At 42.1% G+C, this 21,394-nt stretch overlaps 1 protein-coding gene and 1 pseudogene across 10 annotated transcripts; one reads left to right on the plus strand and one right to left on the minus strand.

Moving 5' to 3' along the window:
• Positions 1-768: 768 nt before the first annotated feature.
• Positions 769-7,622, minus strand: CD1D (CD1d molecule). Of its 10 annotated transcripts, none has more exons than XM_074040058.1 (7): positions 7,587-7,622; positions 4,593-4,824; positions 3,896-4,127; positions 3,313-3,591; positions 2,511-2,789; positions 1,626-1,731; positions 769-1,532 (listed from the first exon to the last, which is right to left on the minus strand). In XM_074040058.1, the coding sequence occupies exons 3-7, from the start codon at positions 3,909-3,911 to the stop codon at positions 1,511-1,513; spliced, it is 702 nt and encodes a 233-aa protein (XP_073896159.1). In that variant the 5' UTR covers positions 3,912-4,127; positions 4,593-4,824; positions 7,587-7,622; the 3' UTR covers positions 769-1,510. The 10 variants fall into 10 exon arrangements, with proteins under 10 accessions (XP_073896159.1, XP_073896149.1, XP_073896141.1 ...); XM_074040048.1 differs by having other exon boundaries at positions 4,453-4,824; XM_074040040.1 differs by having other exon boundaries at positions 1,626-1,734; positions 4,453-4,824.
• Positions 7,623-7,718: 96 nt separating this feature from the next.
• The window catches only part of LOC102143309 (RNA polymerase II elongation factor ELL2-like), a 45,890-nt pseudogene continuing 32,214 nt past the window's right edge, over positions 7,719-21,394 (plus strand).

Genomic DNA, 21,394 nt, shown 5'->3' on the forward strand with positions numbered 1-21,394 from the left:
TGTCACCCTCAGAGTGCAGTGGCACAATCATAGCTCACACTAACCTGGAATTCATGGGCTCAAGGGATCCTCCCACCTCAGCCTCCAGAGTAGCTAGGACTACAGGCGCTCACCACCATGACTGGCTAATTTTTTAATTTTTTGTAGAGACAGGATCTCACTATGCTGCCCAGGCTGATTTCAAATGCCTGGCCTTAAGCAATCCTCCAACCTCAGCCTCCCCGAGCACTTGGATTATAGGTATGTCCAAGTGCTTTGGGATATGTTGAAGCTAGCAGAATCTTCTCCCATATCCTAAATTCATATGTGCAAGTCTAGTACAGAGAGTGTGAAATGTCACTTTTCTCAAACAAACACTCTCCAACAGTTAAGTCTCACTTATTTTTTCTGGGTGTTCAGGGACCCCGACTGCCAGGAGATTACCTCCCAGCAAGGCAAACATGATTTTGGTCTCCTTATTTCTTTGGCATCAGAAAGGTCTGCTGTTCCTGTAAGTTTCCTGCTTTGTCCTCTCTAAGATAAGAACACAGCATAGCTGGGTTACCATCACCATCATCGCTGCACCTCGTGCTTGCCCAAGTGGTAGCCCTTTCCCTGCACTGTCTCTTTTAATAGCTATAAGTAAAGGAGACTGCTATTGCTGCTATTGTTGTTTTGGGAAGGAAGGGATGCCTTCATGACAATCTTCTTCCAAGGAAAAAAAGGGATGACCATTTGAGATAAACATCCCTACTCAGAGTAATTTTTTTCAACATAATACACATACACTATGATTTCTCTTCATTTATTAATTACACCAAGTAAAAATGTGAGACGCCTCTGTTTCTTATAATCTAACTTTTTTTAAAGAGGAAATGTCCTTCTTCAGTCGTAAATCCAAATTTACAATAGAAACTGTGTCCTCCAACTGCCAATATGACATCCAGGGCAAACTTTTTATAAAAGAGACACAAACTCCTGGGTTTGTCATCAGTCAGCAGGTATGTATTTGGATGTCCTACATAGTATTTTGTAAAAACTTGAGTCAACCTTTTAAAATCAGGCATGTTCGCACAAAAATCTAGATTTCCAGTTTTCTTGAAAAATGGTTAAAGCCAAACCAGGTCCTGCTGACTTCACACTTGGCAACAAGCAAGTGCAGCTGATGCCTTTGGATAGGACATGTGCGTTCGTTCCAGTTCATTGCAGAGCCCGTCACACACACTCACACCCCAGCTCTTACCTGCTTGTCCCTGGTAGGTCTTCAGACAGAAGTTTGCAGGCGTCTGCCCTTCTGATTTCACAGAGCCATTTGGGCTTATAAACTTGTAGTGTAATTTTTTTTTAAAGAATTTAAATTCTTTTAGATAAGTGTTAAAAGGGTGTGATGAAAGCTGCCTTACGACTGTTCTCTACTTTTTCAAGGTATCTCTCCTTTCATCTTCAATTCCCCAGCAGACCAGGGCTGAAGTCCTAGGAACCTGAGGTCCAGAGACCCTGGGTTCCAGAGACACAGATGTGGCAAGGCAAGTCACAGGATGCCCTGATAGGAACTGTGAGAGAATAGAAAGGGAAAGACCATTAAGGAAAAGCGGAGCCAGGAATGAAGGGGAGAGAGGTTGAGGAAAAGGAAAGGGGAGACTTACGTTTGCCTCTTAAACCGGAAGGTAAAGCCTACAATGAGTGCAAGGAGGAACAGCAAGCATGCCAGGACTGCCAAGGCGATCAAGCCCACGGAGGTGTGGCTCCCACCTGCTTTGGAGGAACATAGGCTGTCTCTTAGCACAGGACCCCTCCCTCTCTATATCCGATCCCCTGGTCTAGGCATGTATGAGGGTACCAGGTGCTTCTTATTTCCTCCTCCATTTAAAACACTGATTTCTATTTCTCATAAGTTTAGATTCCCCATCTTGTTTTCAGTGCCTGGGCATCCCAAATTCAGCCCACTTTGGCATTTGCTAGTGTAGCATGGAGGGAAAGGGCAACAGGTTTGTAGCAAGGCAGACCTGAATCTAAATTCAGCCCATCCACTTTCTATGTAGCTCCGGGCAGTTAACCTATCTCAGCCTCCATTTCCTCATCTATAAAATGAGAAGAACAGTACTTGCTTCAAAGAAAACTGTGAATGATGAGATGAGATACTATAGGCAGATTCATCGGCTCCTACACAGGGATCACTCAACCAACCAAGCTATCTTTGCTAACCTGCCTTCCCAAAGGCCTGGCTCCCTTTCTGCCGAGGAATGAATCCTCCTGGAATTGTTTATTCGCTGCCTACTTCTGGATCCTTGAATTTTGTAGTCTTGTTTCTTCTTGTATACAGAACACTTTATCTCAATCCTTTTTAACTTTCAGGTCTTTATTTCCCTCCTTCCTGTATCTGGAACCCCTCTCTCTATCCCTCTTATTGGGGGCCTCATCTCCTAAACTCTTCTAACCTGGGTGTATCAAGCCACATCCTTCCCCAGTGCCTCCCTCTATGCCTGAGGACTACCTCCTGCCATTTCCAGTGGGGCCCAGCTCTTTCTCACCCCAGTAGAGGACGATGTCCTGGCCCTCTAGACTGCTGTGCTTCACCCGACAGGACAGGCCAGCTGCCTCCCCAGCGGCCACCTCCAGGGTTGCTCGGAGATACCATGTCTCGTCAGCATTGGGCAGGATGTCCCCTCGCTGAGTGCCCTGCTGCTCCTGCTCACCCCGCATCCACTTCACCCACACGGGCTTTGGGTAGAATCCTGAGACATGGCACACAAGCTGCAGACGGCCAGGGCCAGGACTGGGGCCACGGGACAGCCAGGCCTTGGGCTTCACTGTATCCAACAAGGGAACGGGGGGGATCTTAAAGTGAAAACTGCATTAGAGTCTCCAGGCCTCATACCAAGCTCATGCCCTGGGCATGTTCACTTCTGGAAATGAAGTCTCTCACAATTTTCAATCCATTTGTCCCACCTTCTTCAGGGTCCCTCTCCTGATACTTTTTCTCCTCTGGTCCCAGCCTCCTATAAATGCCCCTTGTCTGTTTTCCTATAACGCCCTTTGTTTGGAAGTAACATATGTAGCCTATTTCAAACATTGCATTAATTAACATCCCCCCACCAAGTAGGGATCCTACCTGCCTGACACCTTTCACCCCCAGTTGTTCATTAACTGAATTCATGGAACCCAAGAGGTGCTCAGTTGATGTCTGTGAAATGAATAAATACCCTCACCCCTTATCCAGCCCCTCTTGGGCCTTCCTCTTCTTTGAATGCTCAAAGGGATGAGAACCCTGGAATGGAAAAGCCCGTTTGGAGCCCGGAAGTGGAGTGCAGGGAGTAAGGAAGACAGGCTGACCTTGCTTCTCCAGTTCCGACTTCCCTGACTCAAGGAGGCCACTGACAAATTGGGGGCAGGTGTCATTAAGGAGCCACTGCACTGTTTCCTTCGTCCACTTGTCCTGGTTGAGCACTTGGATGGCCAAGTTTACCCAAAGTGGGGCCTCTTGGGCTGGCTCCCAAGAAGTTCCTTGGAAACTCAGGATATCACTTCCTTGAAACGCTACATGGAAGAAGTTATGTGAGGCGTTTCCAGGGTGCACCTCACAGCCAGCAGACACCTGGAGCTCCATGGGATCTGTGGAGAGGAATGGAAAGAGATCAAAGAAGGGTTTGAAAGACTGGGAGAGATGAAAGAGAAGAAATTGATGTGCAGGTTATAATGGGGACCCAGACTTCAGGGAAAGGAGAGTAAGTGACCCGGCGTAGGCAGGAACGAGGGACACTTTGAAGAGTCAAAGACTGGGACATCCCCAGGTAGAAGGAAATCAGAAGAGGGTGGACAGAGCAGAGAATCTCATCAGGTGGTGCCACAGTCTCCCAGTTGAGCTTCTGTGGCCATTCACTCCCCTTAGGTACCGGCCCAGGATCCCTCAGCTCACAGGCTAAGCGCAGCATTTTGGCGAATTCCTTCACGTCCCTGGTGAAGCTGCTTCGATAAACCCGAAATACACGCTGCAGCGCCTCCCACTGCTGGTCGCTGAACGTGCCCTGGGACCACGGCTTCAGAGAGCGGATGGTGTCGGAGTCGTTGCTCCAGCTGTGCGTCTGCAGCTCCCCCAGCCACGCCAAACCATCGGTGCGCGTCCAGTTGCTATTGGCGAAGGACGAGATCTGGAGGCAGCGGAGGGGGAAAAGCCTTTGCGGGACTGGGAGAGAATGAACATTGGAGGCGCGTTGCAAGTGGCCGGGGGAGCAGCCAGCATAAAGAGAAAGAAGAAGGAAAGAAGAGGAGATGAGCTTCAGGAGGGGGGCTGATGCCAGCGAACTCTGTGCCGCGCTGCCTCTCCCCGGAGCCAAGGAGTAGCGAGTTTTCTCTCTGGATCGCGCCAGTGCGTCCCTGGTCTCACCCGTCCCCATCAGGTGGTGCCCTCAGTCCCTGCCAGCTCCCTCTCTCCTCCCTCCCGCGAGCGCACCCAGTCGCCCTCGTTCCACCCACCTTCAGCGCTTCCCCAAGCCTGGAGGAGCGCCCAGAGCAGCAGAAACAGCAGGCACCCCATATCGCCGGGCGTGGGGACCTCGCGGAGTATCGCCGGGCGTGTGGGCCTCCCGGAGTTCCGCCGCGCCCCGCCCTCTGACCTGCGCACTCCTCTCGCCTCCTGTTCTGCTCACGTCCCTTTCCGCTGGGTGCCAGCCAATTCCCAAGCCCTGACCCCGGCAGGCCTCCTGCCTCGGCTTGTCAGCGGTTTGCTGCTTCTGCTGAAGGGTGTCCTCGCCCTTAGCTGTGCAAGCTGCAAAGAGGTCGGGGTCCCAAGAGTCCTGGCGCCGCCGCTCACTTCAGTAGGTTTCACAACTGGCGTGTCTCAATCTCCTGTTTCAACGGAGACTTTGGGTCAAAGTGTGGGACACTTTACAACCATTATTTATGTTTTGGAATCAGGACATAAGGTTGTGTCTGTGTTACAATTCCAACCATGGTAAAAATGCAAAGGGAAAAAAGGAGCAAAGTCCTTGCTTTAGCAGTAGATGTCTCCAGGTGGAAGGACTGTGAGTGATCTTACTTTGCTTTACATCTTTCTGTTTTCCAAAATTTCTCAAGTGCAAGTATCACATTTACAATAAAGTAAAAACATGAAAATTAATTTCCTCAGTTGCACATTGAGAGGACTGGATTAGGTTGGCTACAATTCTTTACAACTGTCATATCCCAGGATTCCTCCACCTCAGTGTTCCCTAGCCTCTCTTTCCCCCTGTCATGGTTCTTGCTCTCCCTTCCCCGGCCTCTGCGTTGTCTTCCCTGACTCCTTTTCGGGGGTGTACCCCCAGACTCTCTTCTTCCTTCTCTCCTCCCTGGCCTCTGTCGGCTTACCTTCTCCTCTGGCTCCTCACTCATTCACTCTCCAAATATGCGCCTCTGTTTTAAAGAATAAGTGTAAGAGGACAGTGTGTACCTGGACAGCCAACTCCCCACTTCTCACACTGAAAATAAGAAAAAGTGACCAAAAATCGTGGTTCCAAGGGCTTAGCTCACCTTGAGGAAAAGACTCCTCTTTGGCAACTCAGAACCTGGGCTGCAGCCTGACACCTCCCTCTCCCTCACTCTTTTTAATCCAATCTATCGCCAACTCATCTCTATTTCACTTCTTTTTAAATACCTCTTGAATAAGTTCCTTTTTCTACATTTCCACTGTCACCATCACCCTAACCTTTTGCCTGATATCCTAAAGTAGCATTCTTGGGGTAGAAAACAAAATCATTAGCACAGCCTGCAAGATTATGCGCCCTCTAGCCCTGGTGTCTACCTTTTGACATCACCTCACACTCCAGCATAATTTGCTCTGTGCTTTAGCCTGGCTGTTAGCTTTCAGTTCCCCCACTCTGCAAAACCTCTTCCTGCCTAAACTCTCCGCACAAAGTTCCCTTTGCATGAAAGCTCTTGACCTTCTCCTCACCTCACACCCTCCCAATGCCTAGTTATTTCCACTAAGATATCAGTTCCTAGGTCACTTTCTCAGGGAAGTCTTTCCAGATCGGCCAGACTGTGTGACCCTAGGCAGGAGAAGTAGGGCAGTCCCCACCTCCACTGCTTGTACACTAACTGGCTTTGAGAACCTATCCTCTCAGCACATAGCGGAGCTTATAATTATAGAAATGACGATATGTCTGTCTCCCTCTGTGTCCTCTTCTCAATCAGCTGGAGAGGTGCCAGAATGCAAGGATCATGTCTTCATAATCTGGTTCCTCCCATTCTGCTAATGTTGATGTTTCCCTTCTCCCATATCCTGTTGCAGCAAGAGTCCTAGAGAAAATAGGCTACTGTACCACGCTCTAGGCTGGGATCTTGTGGACAGCCCTAACCCAGCCTATCTAATTATGTGTAATTTGCCCAGAAAAGCTTAAAATAACATAGCAACGTATTCTTATAACAAATAAGGTGTTAAATGATTAAATTTGGATACAAAATTGCCTAAATAATGGATAGGAGGGAAGCTATGAGGATGGAAGTAAAAATAATAATAATTATAAGAATCAGAGGGCAATATTTTTAACTTTACATTCTTCAAATTTCCAAGCTCCCTTTAAAAACTTGAACAGTTCTGTTTAGTTTATGTGGATCTTCAAATTTTTAAGTGCTAACATTCTTGTGCATTTAAAGACAAGAAGCTGGTTTGTGTGTGTGTGGTTTTTTGTTTTTGTTTGTTTATCAACATATGCCAGGCAGTATTACCTTCAGAAGTTAGGGCCATCTGGAGTTATACCAATATTTTTTGCCAAAGGTCAGTTGAGTTAGACACTTTTTGGCTATTGAAACTTTCACTGCTTTTTTTCTGGGAAAGAAACCATTGAATTATGAAATGTTTTGCAATATGTTACCTAAACAAAATCTTTTGTAACAAGATTGACTCAGAATACCCTAGCACGAAGAGATGGTGATTTACTCAAAGCCTCAAAATAAGCCCATGGTGGGTACTACATGATCTCACTTATATGTGGACTCCAAAATAGCAAAATTTATGGAAACAGAGTTAGGGTAGTGGTTTCCAGGAGCTGGAGGGAAGGGGCAAATGGGTTAATTTTGGTCGGAGGATTTCAGCCTCTCAATTTTGAGAGGCTAACCAATAGCTTGGACTCTGTCACGATCATAAGGGACTTACTTGGTTTCAGCTCAGAATTCACAATTCACAGTGTCAAATTAGTTGGAATCTTATGTGCTTTCTTCATGTTTTTGTTATCTTAACCATAAGGAGCCCATTTAATATACAAAGGATAGCTGCATATGAGAATTTAAGACTCTTGAGAGGATACATCAGGGAAACTTTCATAATAGCTATCAGCAGGATAATACCAACGAACTAAAGAACTCTTCTTAATAGGACTTTCCACAAGCCAAACTGATCAAAATCAAACAATTCAAAGTTCAGTCAATAAAGAAACTTCAACGGTATTCAAGTGCAATTGGTCATAGTCTTTGTTCAGAGCATAATGGTGATCAAGGACCATAGTTTGCTGTAAAATGGCCTGATTTAAAGAGGTATTCATTTTTGTAAGTAGCCTGATAATACAAAGCACAGTAACCTGGAGATCTACTAAAAGAAACATAAGGATTAGAAAACCTTGTAATAGCTTTCTTACCTCTCGGACGTCGGGTCCCAGGAGCAGAACTCCAGCGACTTTGGGCCCCGCCCCCGTGAGGGTGGAGGGCGGCCGATGAGGGCGGTTCTGAAGGGAATGAGACCAATGAGACGAGCCCGGGGCGGGGCGCGGGGCCGGAGGGTGGGGCTGGTGGCAGCCGTGGCAGTCCGAGGTCTGGCTCCGCGCAGTATTTGGCAGTAAGTCAGCAGCGGAATGGCTCTAGCAGTGGCGGCGGCTGCAGAAGTCCAAGCAATCGGGGCCGCAGTGGAGGCTAGAGCTGGAGCCGCGGCGGCGGCGGCACCGCGGAGAGTTTAAGATGGCGGCAGGGGGCGCAGCGGGCCAGAGGGAAGAGCAGCGCTATGGGCTCTCGTGCGGCCGGCTGGGGCAGGATGACATCCCTGTACTGCATGTGAAGCTCACCGAGACGGCGATCCGGGCCATCAACACTTACCAAAGCCACAAGAATTTAATTCTTTTCGACCTTCAATTCAGTTCCAAGGACTCCAAGGGCTTGTCAAAATTCCCAAAAAATGATCTCCTCAATGAAGTTCATAACTTTAACTTTTATTCGTCAAATGTGGGCAAAGACAACCCTCAGGGCAGCTTTGAATGCATCCAGCAAACATTCTCCAGCTCTGGAGCCTCCCAGATCAACTGCCTGGGATTTATATAAGACTAAAATTACAGTGTATGCAACAAACGACTCGGATCAGATGACACGAGAAAGAATGACCCAGGCAGAGGAGGAATCCCGCAACCGAAGCACAAAAGTTATCAAACTCGGTGTACCATATGTAAGGAAAAGAGTGCCAATTCGGAAAGCACCTCAAGCTGTTTCAGATACAGTTCCTGAGAGGAAACGGTCAACCCCCATGAACCCTGCAAATACAATTCGAGAGACACACAGCAGCAGCAGCGTCTCTCAGAGGCCATACAAGGACAGGGTGATTCACTTACTGGCCCTGAAGGCCTGCAAGAAACCGGAGCCACTTGCTAGACTCCAGAAAGATGGTGTCAATCAAAAAGACAACAACTCCCTGGGAGCAATTCTGCAACAGGTAGCCAATCTGAATCCTAAAGACCTCTCATATACCTTAAAGGATTATGTTTTTAAAGAGCTTCAAAGAGACTGGCCTGGATACAGTGAAATAGACAGACGGTCATTGGAGTCAGTGGTCTCTAGAAAACTAAATCCATCTCAGAATGCTGCAGGCACCAGCCGTTCAGAGTCTCCTGTATGTTCTAGTAGAGACGCTGTATCTTCTCCTCAGAAACGGCTTTTGGATTCAGAGTTTAGTGATCCTTAAATGAATAGAAAAGCCCGAATATCTCACCTGATGAACAGAGTACCACCAACACTAAATGATCATTTGCATCCCACCAGTGAAAAATCTGCTGCAGGCCTCCTGCTGCCCCCTGCGGCTGCTGCCATCCCCACCCCTCCACCGCTGCCTTCAACCCATCTGCCCATCTCACATCCTCCTCAGATTGTAAATTCTAACTCCAATTCCCCTAGCACTCCAGAAGGCCGGGGGACCCAAGACCTACCTGTTGACAGTTTGAGTCAAAACGATAATATCTATGAGGATCAGCAAGACAAATATACCTCTAGGACTTCTCTGGAAACCTTACCCCCTGGTTCAGTTCTACTAAAGTGTCCAAAGCCTATGGAAGAAAACCATTCAATGTCTCACAAAAAGTCCAAAAAGAAGTCTAAAAAACATAAGGAAAAGGACCAAATAAAAAAGCACAACATTGAGACTATTGAGGAAAAGGAGGAAGATCTTAAGAGAAAAGAGGAAATTGCCAAGCTAAATAACTCCAGTCCAAATTCCAGTGGAGGAGTTAAAAAGGATTGCACTGCCTCCATGGAAACTTCAGCAACTGAACTCCTAGATTATTTGATAAAATGTATCGCTATCGTCTCCTATGAGCAATGCCAGAATTATAAGGATGACTTCAATGCAGAGTATGATGAGTACAGAGCTTTGCATGCCAGGATGGAGACTGTAGCTAGAAGATTTATCAAACTAGATGCACAAAGAAAGCACCTTTCTCCAGGCTCAAAAGAGTATCAGAATGTTCATGAAGAAGTCTTACAAGAATATCAGAAGATAAAGCAGTCTAGTCCCAATTACCATGAAGAAAAATACAAATGTGAGTATCTTCATAACAAGCTGGCTCACATCAAAAAGCTAATAGGTGGCCGGGCGCGGTGGCTCAAGCCTGTAATCCCAGCACTTTGGGAGGCCGAGGCGGGCGGATCACAAGGTCAGGAGATCGAGACCACAGTGAAACCCCGTCTCTACTAAAAATACAAAAAATTAGCCGGGCGCGGTGGCGGGCGCCTGTAGTCCCAGCTACTCAGGAGGCTGAGGCAGGAGAATGGCGGGAACCCGGGAGGCGGAGCTTGCAGTGAGCCGAGATCGCGCCACTGCACTCCAGCCTGGGCAACAGCGTGAGACTCCGTCTCAAAAAAAAAAAAAAAAAAAAAAAGCTAATAGGTGAATTTGACCAACAGCAAGCAGAGAGTAATGGCCCTAGAACTCTGCTTGGACCAGAAGATGTGAGTAAACTTAAGCTTATTTATTTAAAATTCCAAAGGAGTTGCTCTAAATTCTAAAAAGGTGAAACTTTGGCTGTTCAAAGTTTCAGTATTAGTAAACTTGAGTTACTTTTTCTTTTCCATTTTACTTTGCTTCCCTGCATTTCGAAGCTGCTCTTTCTGGTCCTCCCCACCACTCCACTCCCAAGACTTGTGCTTATTAATAGAAATAATTTTTTAGGTTTTGGGGATCCATTGTCCACATTTCAAGTCAGTTTTTTTCCCTCAAAAACCTGTGTTTGTTATTAGAAATGATTTTTTAGATATTGGGGATCCAGTGTCCAAACTTAAAAGTTGTGTGTGTTTAAAAAACAATAGTAATGTGCAAGGTGAAATGCTTTTGGATGAACATAAGCCTATTTTCTGACCTTTCTTAATGCAAACTCTTTGCCTTAAATGGTAGAATATTTAAAATTTGCACAAAATTTAAAAAAATAAACATTATCTTGGAGGGTTACAAAATAGAAAGGTTTATGTGTATAGATTCACATACACACATGTATATACAGGCTGACTTGATCTAGAACGTTAAATCCGCCCTGCATGTTAACCCCCATTGCAATGGTTGCCTTAAGGTGTTTGCTAGTCCTGTACGTAGTGTGGTTAATCATCAGCTACACTGCTTCCCACTTGATTAGAGCAATGGGAAGCATATTGTGGCCTACCAGCATCTGGAAGTGTGTGCTTGATCCGTATGTGCGCAGAGGTGGTGTGGATGTGAGCGTGCATAAAGGAAAAAAAGCTGCTACTCCTAGTAGGCCAAACGCTCAGGTTAAACAACTGATGAGTGTTACTGTAGGGTGTTTTTGTTTTGTTTTGTTTTTTCTATCAAATTGCAACTTTTGTTGTGGAAGACAAAAGCATTTCCATTTCAACAAGTTTGTCAGCTTTATTAATGTTGGGCAAAAATTGATATGACATGAAAATGAAACAGACCTATAGTTTTGGGACAAAATTATAAAATTAAATGTATAGGTAACCCATTTATGTACTGCTATAAAGTATTTTTTGAAGAGAGATATGCAAAGAAGCTATTACCTACATAAGATGTACATTTAAAGATTTTTTTTTTTCATCCTGGTGCCAGGAATATAAAAAACAGTGGATATATTTAACCATAACATACTGTGATTCATCAAACAGCACAAACTTTCATTTCATGGAGTTTATCTGTTGACATTGATTTAAACTGTCACTTGTTTTATCATGTGGGAACATAAGTTATGTGGTCAAAAATATAAGGATTTTGAACTAATGTTGATTCAAGTTGTATTGTCTTACTGTATTGTCTTTTCAAAGTGCTGCCAGTTGAAAAGGGAAGCATTATGTTTACAAATCTCTTTTGAAATTTTTGCCAAACTTTTGATAGTGTCTTTAATAAAGATGTTTGTCTGCAGCATCCAGAAAAATAAATAAATTTGTTGTGAAAAAAAAAGAAAAAGAAAACCTTGTAATAGCCAAGTTTGCCATCCACTATGCAGGATGCCTGCAAACCAATTGTTAGCTGCTCCTGTATACACATTATGTGTCTTTCCCCTAAAAAAAAAAAAAAAAAAAAAAAAAAAAAAAAAAAAAATTCCTTAATGTATTTGGTGGCAGCATCTAGAGGAACAGCAATATTAGCTACCTTTTTAAGTAAGTGTCAGCAGTAAAATCAGAGAAAAGATAAGTGCAACATTCAGTTTTGTTCAGCACCACATACAACGCCCAATAGGGGCAAAAAGGAGATCTAAGGCTATAAGATGTTTGATTAAGTGTTTTAGAAAGTGTCTTTGGGCCGAGCGCGGTGGCTCAAGCCTGTAATCCCAGCACTTTGGGAGGCCGAGACGGGTGGATCATGAGGTCAGGAGATCGAGACCATCCTGGCTAACACAGTGAAACCCCGTCTCTACTAAAAAATACAAAAAAAACTAGCCGGGTGAGGTGGCGGGCGCCTGTAGTCCCAGCTACTCGGGAGGCTGAGGCAGGAGAATGGCGTGGACCCGGGAGGCGGAGCTTGCAGTGAGCTGAGATCCGGCCACTGCATTCCAGTCTGGGCGGCAGAGCGAGACTCCGTCTCAAAAAAAAAAAAAAAAAAAAAAAAAAAAAAGTGTCTTTGACCCTGGAGGTCTCATTGGCTCCAAATTCAAGACTTTTCCCCAATTTAAACAGATTGGTTTCAAACTCCATACAACTAGTACCCCACTGCTGCCAACAGTGACCCACCAGAAACTTGATTGGAACCTTTTCCCAATAGAAAATAACTGATCTTCATCTGTTTTGAGGTTGGTTCTAATTTCAGTTATTGACCTCTTTGGCCTGTGAGTACCCTGGGAAATTTCAGGCAGAGCTTTTTGGAAGGCAGGAGTGGGCAAGACCAAACAGAAAGATCCAAACCAACAAGGAGGCACAACAGAGTACACAAATTCTCCACAGACCCAATATAGGATCTCAGGGACTGAAAATGAGGTGAAAAATACCTACTGATGTTTGAGCAGAGGTCAAGTTATTAATAAATTTATCTGCCCATAAGTCAGCGTAGCTCCTGAACAAGGTCCAGTCGGAAACTGACCTTTCTGTGGTCCTTTCATAGCATACTATAAGAGTGCATAACCACATTTAGTGGAAAGACACCTCACTACATTTAATCTAGCAACATCACATAAGCAATTACTCTTACCCACATAGGTAGTCCCCAGGTCTTGAGTTTGCAATACCTGGAGGCACAATATCCCTTCTGCAGGCATCACTTGGATAGATTTCATATACTTGGTAGTGATTAGGTTAATTATTGGAAAGGTTATGGTATTGTTTCCATTGAAGGCAAGAAGCCAAATAGCAGTGATGCTAGAATATCAGGGATAGCTTTCCATTCTTCCTTTGAGATTTCAGGTGGACTGTCATTGGGAAAACAAAGAGGCATTGGCATTAATGGAATTGTTTAATCATTTGGGAACATTAGTCTATAGGCCCCAAAATTGCTCTGGTTTCTTGCTAGAACATAAGCCTTCACTAAAGCCATTCATAGATTATGGTCCCACGGATTTTCCTGTAAGAAAAAAGAAGGGATTAGAATGACAAGAAACACAGTAAAAAAGACAAGACTTTTGTGATACCAGAGAAGTCTTGATCATCAATCTCGGGAAAGCTGTCCACATCTAGAATGCCATCTGCTTATGGCCAAATCTTCTGTAGTCAGCTTCACCTTAAAATCTCTAATAGGTGTAGTTTCAGGAGTCTCGAGGGCCCATTTTGAGTTAAGAGATGTAGATCCAAGGCTTAAGACCCTGAAGTTTGCTGCAGAAAACTTGGTATTGTCCCCTTCCACTAGAGTTCAAGAGCCGTCTTTCCCAGGTGTCACTTCCAAAAGACCCATTTTCTGAGTTTTAAACGGTGAAAGATCTGATTATCATCATTTGATGGGCCACAACAGGCTTCTTTAAGCTGGTGAAAATATGCTTTGGGATAATGCATTAAAGCCTGGCACTACTGAGCCATGTCAGAGTTTATAAGAGGGGCCAATACCTGAGTTTCCATTATTAAAGGCATAGGTATTTCAGTAACTATTCCATAAGAGGTCAATGTATGTTTTCCAGTGGTAGTGGATCTAATTGCCATCAACTGGTAACACCTTTGAATAAAGTAATTCAATCAATTCAGTTAGCCGTACCTAATACCATTGTGTTTGAAATATCTGATTTGACTGACTTATAATTTGATCAGTAAAGTGGATTCCTCTGTTGCTGGATATTTTTCCAGGGATGCCCCATAAAGGGAATACATTTTCTAATAATTTCTTTTTTTCTTTCTTTTTCTTTGGTTTTTAGACATGGGGGTTTGGTTCTGCTGCCCAGGCTTGAGTGTAGTGGCACAATCATAGCTCACTGCTGCACTGAACTCCTGGGCTCAGGCTCAGGCAAACTCCCACCTCAGTCACCACAGTAGCTGGGACTGCAGGTCATGCTACCATGCCTGACTAATTTTTTTGTTGTTGTTCTTGTAGAGATGAGATCTCAGTATGTTGTTTTAAACTAGAATGGTTTGTTGTTCTAAAATGAGAAGAGTAAAAGTGTAGGATAAAAAGTGAATGAATGAAAAAGTTGTAGGTTTGTGAAAGATGAATCTTGTGAAAGGAATTTTATGTGTGATCAAGCTGGCGAAGATTAGAAGAGAATTAGTTATATTTTTGCTCAGGCTGCAAGCTGATCTTGAACTCCTGGCCTCAAGTAATCTTCCTGCTTCAGCCTCCCAAAGTGCTGGGATTATGGGTATGAGCTAACATGCCCATGCTAGCCATGAGCTAACATGCCCAGTTAAGTTATTACTTCTTAACTATCATCATAGCATCAGCTTTTCTACATGGGAAAGCTTTTATACAATCAGAAAACATGCAAAGTATTACAAGAACATTATGACACCTCATTGAGGGTAGAAATTGAAATTCACAGTCTATCTGTGAAAGTTCAAGTGATCACGCAAATGGTAAAAATACACCACCTAAAGTTTGATTGTCTTATCAGAATTATGGGTTTGACAAGCCAAACATTTAGCACTTTTAGAAGAGTCACCCCACCAATATTTTTTCACAATTTGGATCCTTTTATCTCTTCCATGATAAGTCGTGGAGTGCAGAGCTTTTGATAATGAAAGCTTTAAGAACTCAGGAAGAAGCAGGTAGCCATCCAGGCTCTCCAAGAGTCTATGCTTACCATTGGATTTACATCCTCTTAAATGTCAATTTTGTTTCTCCAATTCAGGTGCATAGCATTGTTTGTTAAATATGTTATCATAGGTAATTTGACTTAACTCAGTCTTATGGGAGTTCATTCAAATTGTATATCTTAATAATTTCAGTACTGGCTTAGTAGGAAAATCTGCCAGGTCATTTCCTTGGTATTTAATTAATTCTTGTTCTGCCTGATGTTGGGTTAGGAGTTTTGTGAACCAGTCACTTATTCCACTAAAGTTCTGGGAGTTCTTGCCTGGTCCAATGGTATGATCTTGAAATTATCAGAAACCTGTACTTGTTAGAGTATTTTTCATTAATCTCCCTGAAGATGAAACACTTCAGGCTTATAGTTACTCAGGAAAGTATCAGAGTAAACAATTAACCACCTGTGAATGACAAGACCTGAAATGGCCATGGTTAAAGATATGATGACAGTTTATTACAATAATGATTCAATTGACAAAGTGTTTTGGTTATTTCTGTTGCATAAAACATTTTAAGATAATAACTAGAATTATAACTGTTGGAGTTATACTGGGACTGTTAGATTTCTATAAACTTTATACAGTTTCTGAAACACATCATAACTTATCTATGCAAATAGGGCTCAAAGAAAATTTGGCATTACTTTTATTATTTGACAATGCTGCCCATGTACTTGAATACGTCAAATAAGCCCAGTTATTTTAGTATCTCTCTTTTTATCAGGAGAGGTATTCCTTTGAAAAGTTCCAAAAGTTCATCTTGAAAATAACAAAGTTTATTTGAGGTCCAGAAAAAGACTTAATTTAGAATTTGATTTTAGTTTATCAAAAATATCAACTAGTTAAAATATTTGATCAAAATAGGATCACAGGTCACTGTGAACAATTCATTTATTTAACAAAGGTAATATTAAAAGACTTCAAAGACAAATATAGAAAGTTAATAGTTATAGAAAAACCTGAGCTCTTTTAGTAGAGAAGGCTCAGTGTTCTTAAGTAATCAAAAACCTGAAAAGGACAACATAAAGCAAAGGAAATTATCTTGGTAAAACATGGAATCTTTGTTTTTTGGGCCAATTACCCAAAAGGTAAAGAAAGACCTTTCCCAATTTCCTATTTAGAGCAGATAAATACTCCAAAAACGATGTGTTGTTTTTACAGGATGACCAAGTTCTAGTTTTGCATCAACGTATTTTTATATTAATGCTCAATTTTTAGAAAAACATATAAATAATTCCATTCACATAAACATATAGACAGAAAAAGACCTTAGAGTTTTTATTCAAAAATTTTAGCCATGTGCCATGTACAATAATGCAAGCTCACTAATTTATTAAAGAGTATCTGTGCTCAAGTTGTTTTTCTAGTCCATAGAACAAGATTTCCAGCACAGATGGCTAAAGCTTTTGACTAATAATTATTAAAAAGACTTTTAAGATTTGTTTTCATTTGGCCGAGTGCGGTGGCTGAAGCCTGTAATCCCAACACTTTGGGAGTCCGAGACGGGCGGATCACGAGGTCAGGAGATCGAGACCATCCTGGCTAACACGGTGAAACCCCGTCTCTATTAAAAAAAAAATTACAAAAAAACTAGCCGGGTGAGGTGGCGGGCACCTGTAGTCCCAGCTACTCAGGAGGCTGAGGCAGGAGAATGGCATAAACCCGGGAGGCGGAACTTGCAGTGAGCCGAGATCTGGCCACTACACCACTCCAGCCTGGGTGTCAGAGTGAGACTCCGTCTCAAATAAATAAATAAATAAATAAATAAATAAATAAATGATTTGTTTTCATTTGCCTTTTGTAAGGAACCTTTTAAAGAGGCAGACTTTGATTTAATTTAAATGTTTAGATACTTATACGTACCAATTAGAGAATGTATCACCTTTCCTTTTTGGCATTCTGGATCCCTTCTTTTCTAATGCACCTCATAAGTGAATATTTTTAACTAGTTTAAAACTTCCACATTGTGGTGACTGTAATTCTAAGTTGTTCTTAGTAAAGTTAACCAGCTTTTCCAAAAATGCACAGGTTCTGGGCTCATAATTTTTGTACAAAAGATTAGCTATTGTCCCAGAAAATGGAGTCCTAGTCTTCTTAGATTTGGAAGAACTCATTTCAAAAGGTACTTACCCAAGGTCTCTAACTGGAACCAATCCAGTTAGTTATCAGATACAGTCTGATCTTGGATCCAGTTCAGTAAAAATTCCTCAAATAAAGTTGAAGAGCACACAACACAATTCCATGGAGGTTGAATCTGGGAAAGAACTTACCCAGATCCCAGTTGCTATGAGAGATCAATGGGCACATTGAACGCTAGCAAGTACCTTTACTTGGTAATTCAGTGCTCCTGTGGGTTACTAGAGTTCAACTTCAGATCCCACTTCTTACAGCAATCTATTAAAAGAAAAACTTTAGACAAATTAAATTTAGCAGAGTTTATTTGAGCAAGGAAATGATTCATGAATTGGGCAGCACCCTGAACCAGTGAAGATTGAGAGAGCTCCAACCAGCAACATTGACAGGCATATTTATAGAAAGTAAAAGGAAATTACATACATAAATAGCCTGATTGGTTACAGCTCTGCGTTTGCCTTATTTTGACATGTTTGAACAGTTTGCAGCCTATAATTGGCTGCTATGATTGGCTGAGGCTTGGTTACTTGTTTGCTTGTTTGGGGTTTTTTTGTTTGTTTGTTTTTTCTGAGATGGAGTCTTGATCTGCCACCCAAGCTGGAGTGCAGTGCCACAACCTCAGCTCACTGCAACCTCCCTCTCCCAGGTTCAAGCAATTCTCCTGCTTCAGCCTCCCAAGTAGCTGGGACTACAAGCATGTACCACCATGCCTGGCTAACTTTTTTTTGTATTCTTTTAGTAGAGATGGGGTTTCACCATATTGTCTAGGATGGTCTAGAACTCCTGACCACAGGTGATCCACTCGCCTCAGCCTCCCAAAGTCCTGGAATAACAGGCATGAGCCACCACACCCTGCTGGTTACCTGTCATAAGAATATACTCTTAAGTTATGTTGCAGTTTGTTTACATATTAAGTTAGGTTATACTTCACTACATACAGAGGCAGCTTTAGGTCAAATTTAATTTAACACAATGTATACATATATCAAAATACCAAATTCTATGCCTTAAACATATACAATTTGTATATGTTAACGGTATCTCAATAAAGCTGTTTAAAAAAGTGGTATCTCAATAAAGCTGTTTAAAAAAAAAAAAAAGCCCAGGGTGGGAACAAAGTCAATCCACTGTACTTTCTGCTTTTCCTGGGGACTGGCTGTGATCTATGCCCACAGACTAATCACTTCCTTCACTTTTAAAGTAGTTTCAGTTTCCAAAGACCTTTCACATATACCATTTTGTTTAATCCCCACAGCAACTATGAGAGTTGGGATTACTATTCTTAATTTGTAAATGAGGAAACTAAATCAAAGAGAAACTGAATCAAACTAAATCTAACTAAATCCAAAGCAGCACACAGTTAATGATTTGGGGATGGAACTGGAATTTTGATCTTTTAACTCCTGGCCCAGCATATTTTATTTCTCATAGCTGCATTCTGAGGTTGCACCTTCCCCTCTGAGGAGGTGTTTAAGTGATATGACTGGTGTGGTTTCTTTCTTTTGGTATTCTATAATCCTGGGCCATCACAACTGGAGGAGAGCATAAGAATTTCTTGGATGGGAAGAAGACAGAACTAGAATCAAAGAATTACAAATGATTTAAGTAAAAATAGCTACAGATGCAATTTGTCATTGAATATTTAAGGTATAAGAAGCCCAAGTAATAGGAGGGCAGTGTATTACTTTTTTTCATTTTATTAGTGAGAGGAATAATGGGTGCCACCTGCTTACTCCTTATTAGCTGTCTGGCATCAAAGTCTCCTGTCTCTCTAGATTGTATTCTGATTGGTTCTGATTGCCATATGTTGATTTGCTTAGTTCTATTTTAACAACCAGAATTACATTTTTATTCTTTTTTTACTCCTAGCCATACTGTTCAGTTGGCTGGCTTGATTTAAGTTTCTAAAATAAAACTTTCCCATTGGTCTCCAAACTACTTTTTGTTTGCTCTCACTGATTTATGTGAATTATACACACATATCACTATCTGAAATTAAGCGGCTCATTTATGTCATGAGTTTATTTACTGATCTCTTGCCTCTGGTCTTACTTAATACTCTGTCCCCAGTGCCTACTACACTGGTTAGAACATTATAGATAGTCAGCTGGGTATGGTGCCTCATGCCTATAATCCCAGCACTTTGGGAGGCTGAGGTGGGCGGATCACGAGGTCAGGAGATTGAGACCATCCTGGCTAACACGGTGAAACGCTGTCTCTACTACAAATACAAAAAAATTGCTGGGCATGGTGGCGGGTGCCTGTAGTCCCAGCTACTCGGGAGGTTGAGGCAGGAGAATGGCGTGAACCCAGGAGGTGGAGCGTGCAGTGAGCCAAGATCCATCCGGCCACTGCACTCCAGCCTGGGCGACAGAGCGAGACTCCGTCTCAAAAAAAAAAAAAAAAAAAAGACTCTACAAGAAATTTTCTTGGTTTTATTCACTGCGGTCTTCAGCACCTAAAATAGTTCCTGGGAGAATTTAGGCACTCAATAAATATTTTTGAGATGAAAGAAGTAGGATAGAGTGAGGGAAAGCACAGCTTCAGACCTGAAGAAACAGGAAACTTCCTTTCCTGGGAGAATCAAATCTAAAACATATAGACAGTGAGTACAAGCATGTTTGTAGGGGGAGGATATGTAGAGAATGTTTCTGCATGTAGACACAGTATTCGGGGTAACATAACAATATCAAAAGCATAGCAAGCATTGCTGGATAAAATAGAAGCCTAGGGAGCTATGAACACTGTAGATATACTCTTTATATGTTCAACAGGTAACCAAAGAAGAAATGTGCCCTATAGGCTAAGGTCATATAGCAGAGTCAGAGAATCTAAAATTGGATCCAAAGGGTCTCACACCACTTCTGTAGACCCACAGTGGATAGAGACCTACCATACACCATAAATTGAAGTAGAAACTATATATATCAAAAAGCAATCTAGTCTAGATTTGACCTAGCAATTTCACACCTCTGATTTTATTTATTTGGGTATTTTCTTTTTCTCATAGTTAGTCTAGCTAAAGTTTTGCCAATTTTTTTTAACATTTTAAAAGAAACAATTTTTCATTTCATTGATTTTTTTGTACCATTTTTAGTCTCAATTTCATCTATTTCTGCTCTGATTATTAGTATTTCTTTCCTTCTACTAATTTTGACTTTGGTTTGTTCTTGCTTTTCTAGTTCTCTAAGGTGCATCATTAGATTGTTTATTTGAAGTCTGACCTAGCAATTCCACTCCTGAGTACATACATAAATGCATGTCTCTGTGTGTCAGGAGATATGCATAAGAATGTTCATAACTACCTTGTTTGTAATGACCCCAGCCAAAAATGTTTTCATATATTAACCCAAGAGTAGTTGTACTTTTTAGAATTAAATCCCAGTATTTTCTTTAGTTTTGTGATTTTCTCATTGTTTTAATGGTTGCTTCACCATCTTATCCTCTACATCTCTTTAGCTTCACTGTGTAATTTCCTTCTGTTTATCTCTGCTATGGCTTGGCCCCACCAAAACTCATGTTGAGACTTGGTCCCCAATGTGTCAGTGTTGTGACGTAGCACCTTTAAGACATGATTTTAGAATTATAAAATCATTAAGATGGATTCATGTCTTTCTGATGAGACTAGGTTAGTTTTCATGGAAATCGATGAGTTCCTGCAAGAGGAGGTTCATATAAAGCAAGGTTGCCAATCATATTTTGCCCATTTTTGTACATGCCCAGTTCCCCTTCCATTTCTCTACCATATTTCAACCTAGCACAAAGCACTCACCAGAAGCTCAAATGCAGCCACCCAATCTTGAACTTCCCAGACTGTAGAACAGTGAGCTAAATAAACCTCTTTTCTATAGAAATTAGACAGTCTCAAGCATTCTGTCATAGCAACAAAAAATGGACTAGGATAATCACTCAATGCATTTCTGAGTAGTTTCTTCAGAGCTATCTTTTACTTTGTTAAATTTACCATCAACTATCCCTGACCTGTTATTTATTTATTTTTAACTTGTCCATTGATTTGTTAATATTTTTCACTTCTTGAAAATATAATTTTTTAAACATCTTTCTGTTCTTTTTATCATACTGTCTTCTTTTTCACTGTGGTTTCTGTTCCTTCCTTTTGGTCAATAAACATTTTAAGCATACTTACCTCTTTCATATCGCTTTATTACCATTAATTATTGGGATGTGAATTATCTTATTGTATCTGTTGACTCTTTTCCCAATGTAACTTGTGCTTTCTATTGTGTCCTCATCTTCATAGATACTTTTATTAATGTTTTATCATTGTCTTTCCTTGTGGAAGTACCATCCTTTAGGTTATGAGAAAGTCCATGTAGAACTATGTTGCAGTTGCTTCTGCTAGGGCCCTAGGAATGAC

This window comes from Macaca fascicularis, chromosome 1 (assembly GCF_037993035.2).
Source record: "Macaca fascicularis isolate 582-1 chromosome 1, T2T-MFA8v1.1".
Classification (NCBI taxonomy): domain Eukaryota; kingdom Metazoa; phylum Chordata; class Mammalia; order Primates; family Cercopithecidae; genus Macaca; species Macaca fascicularis.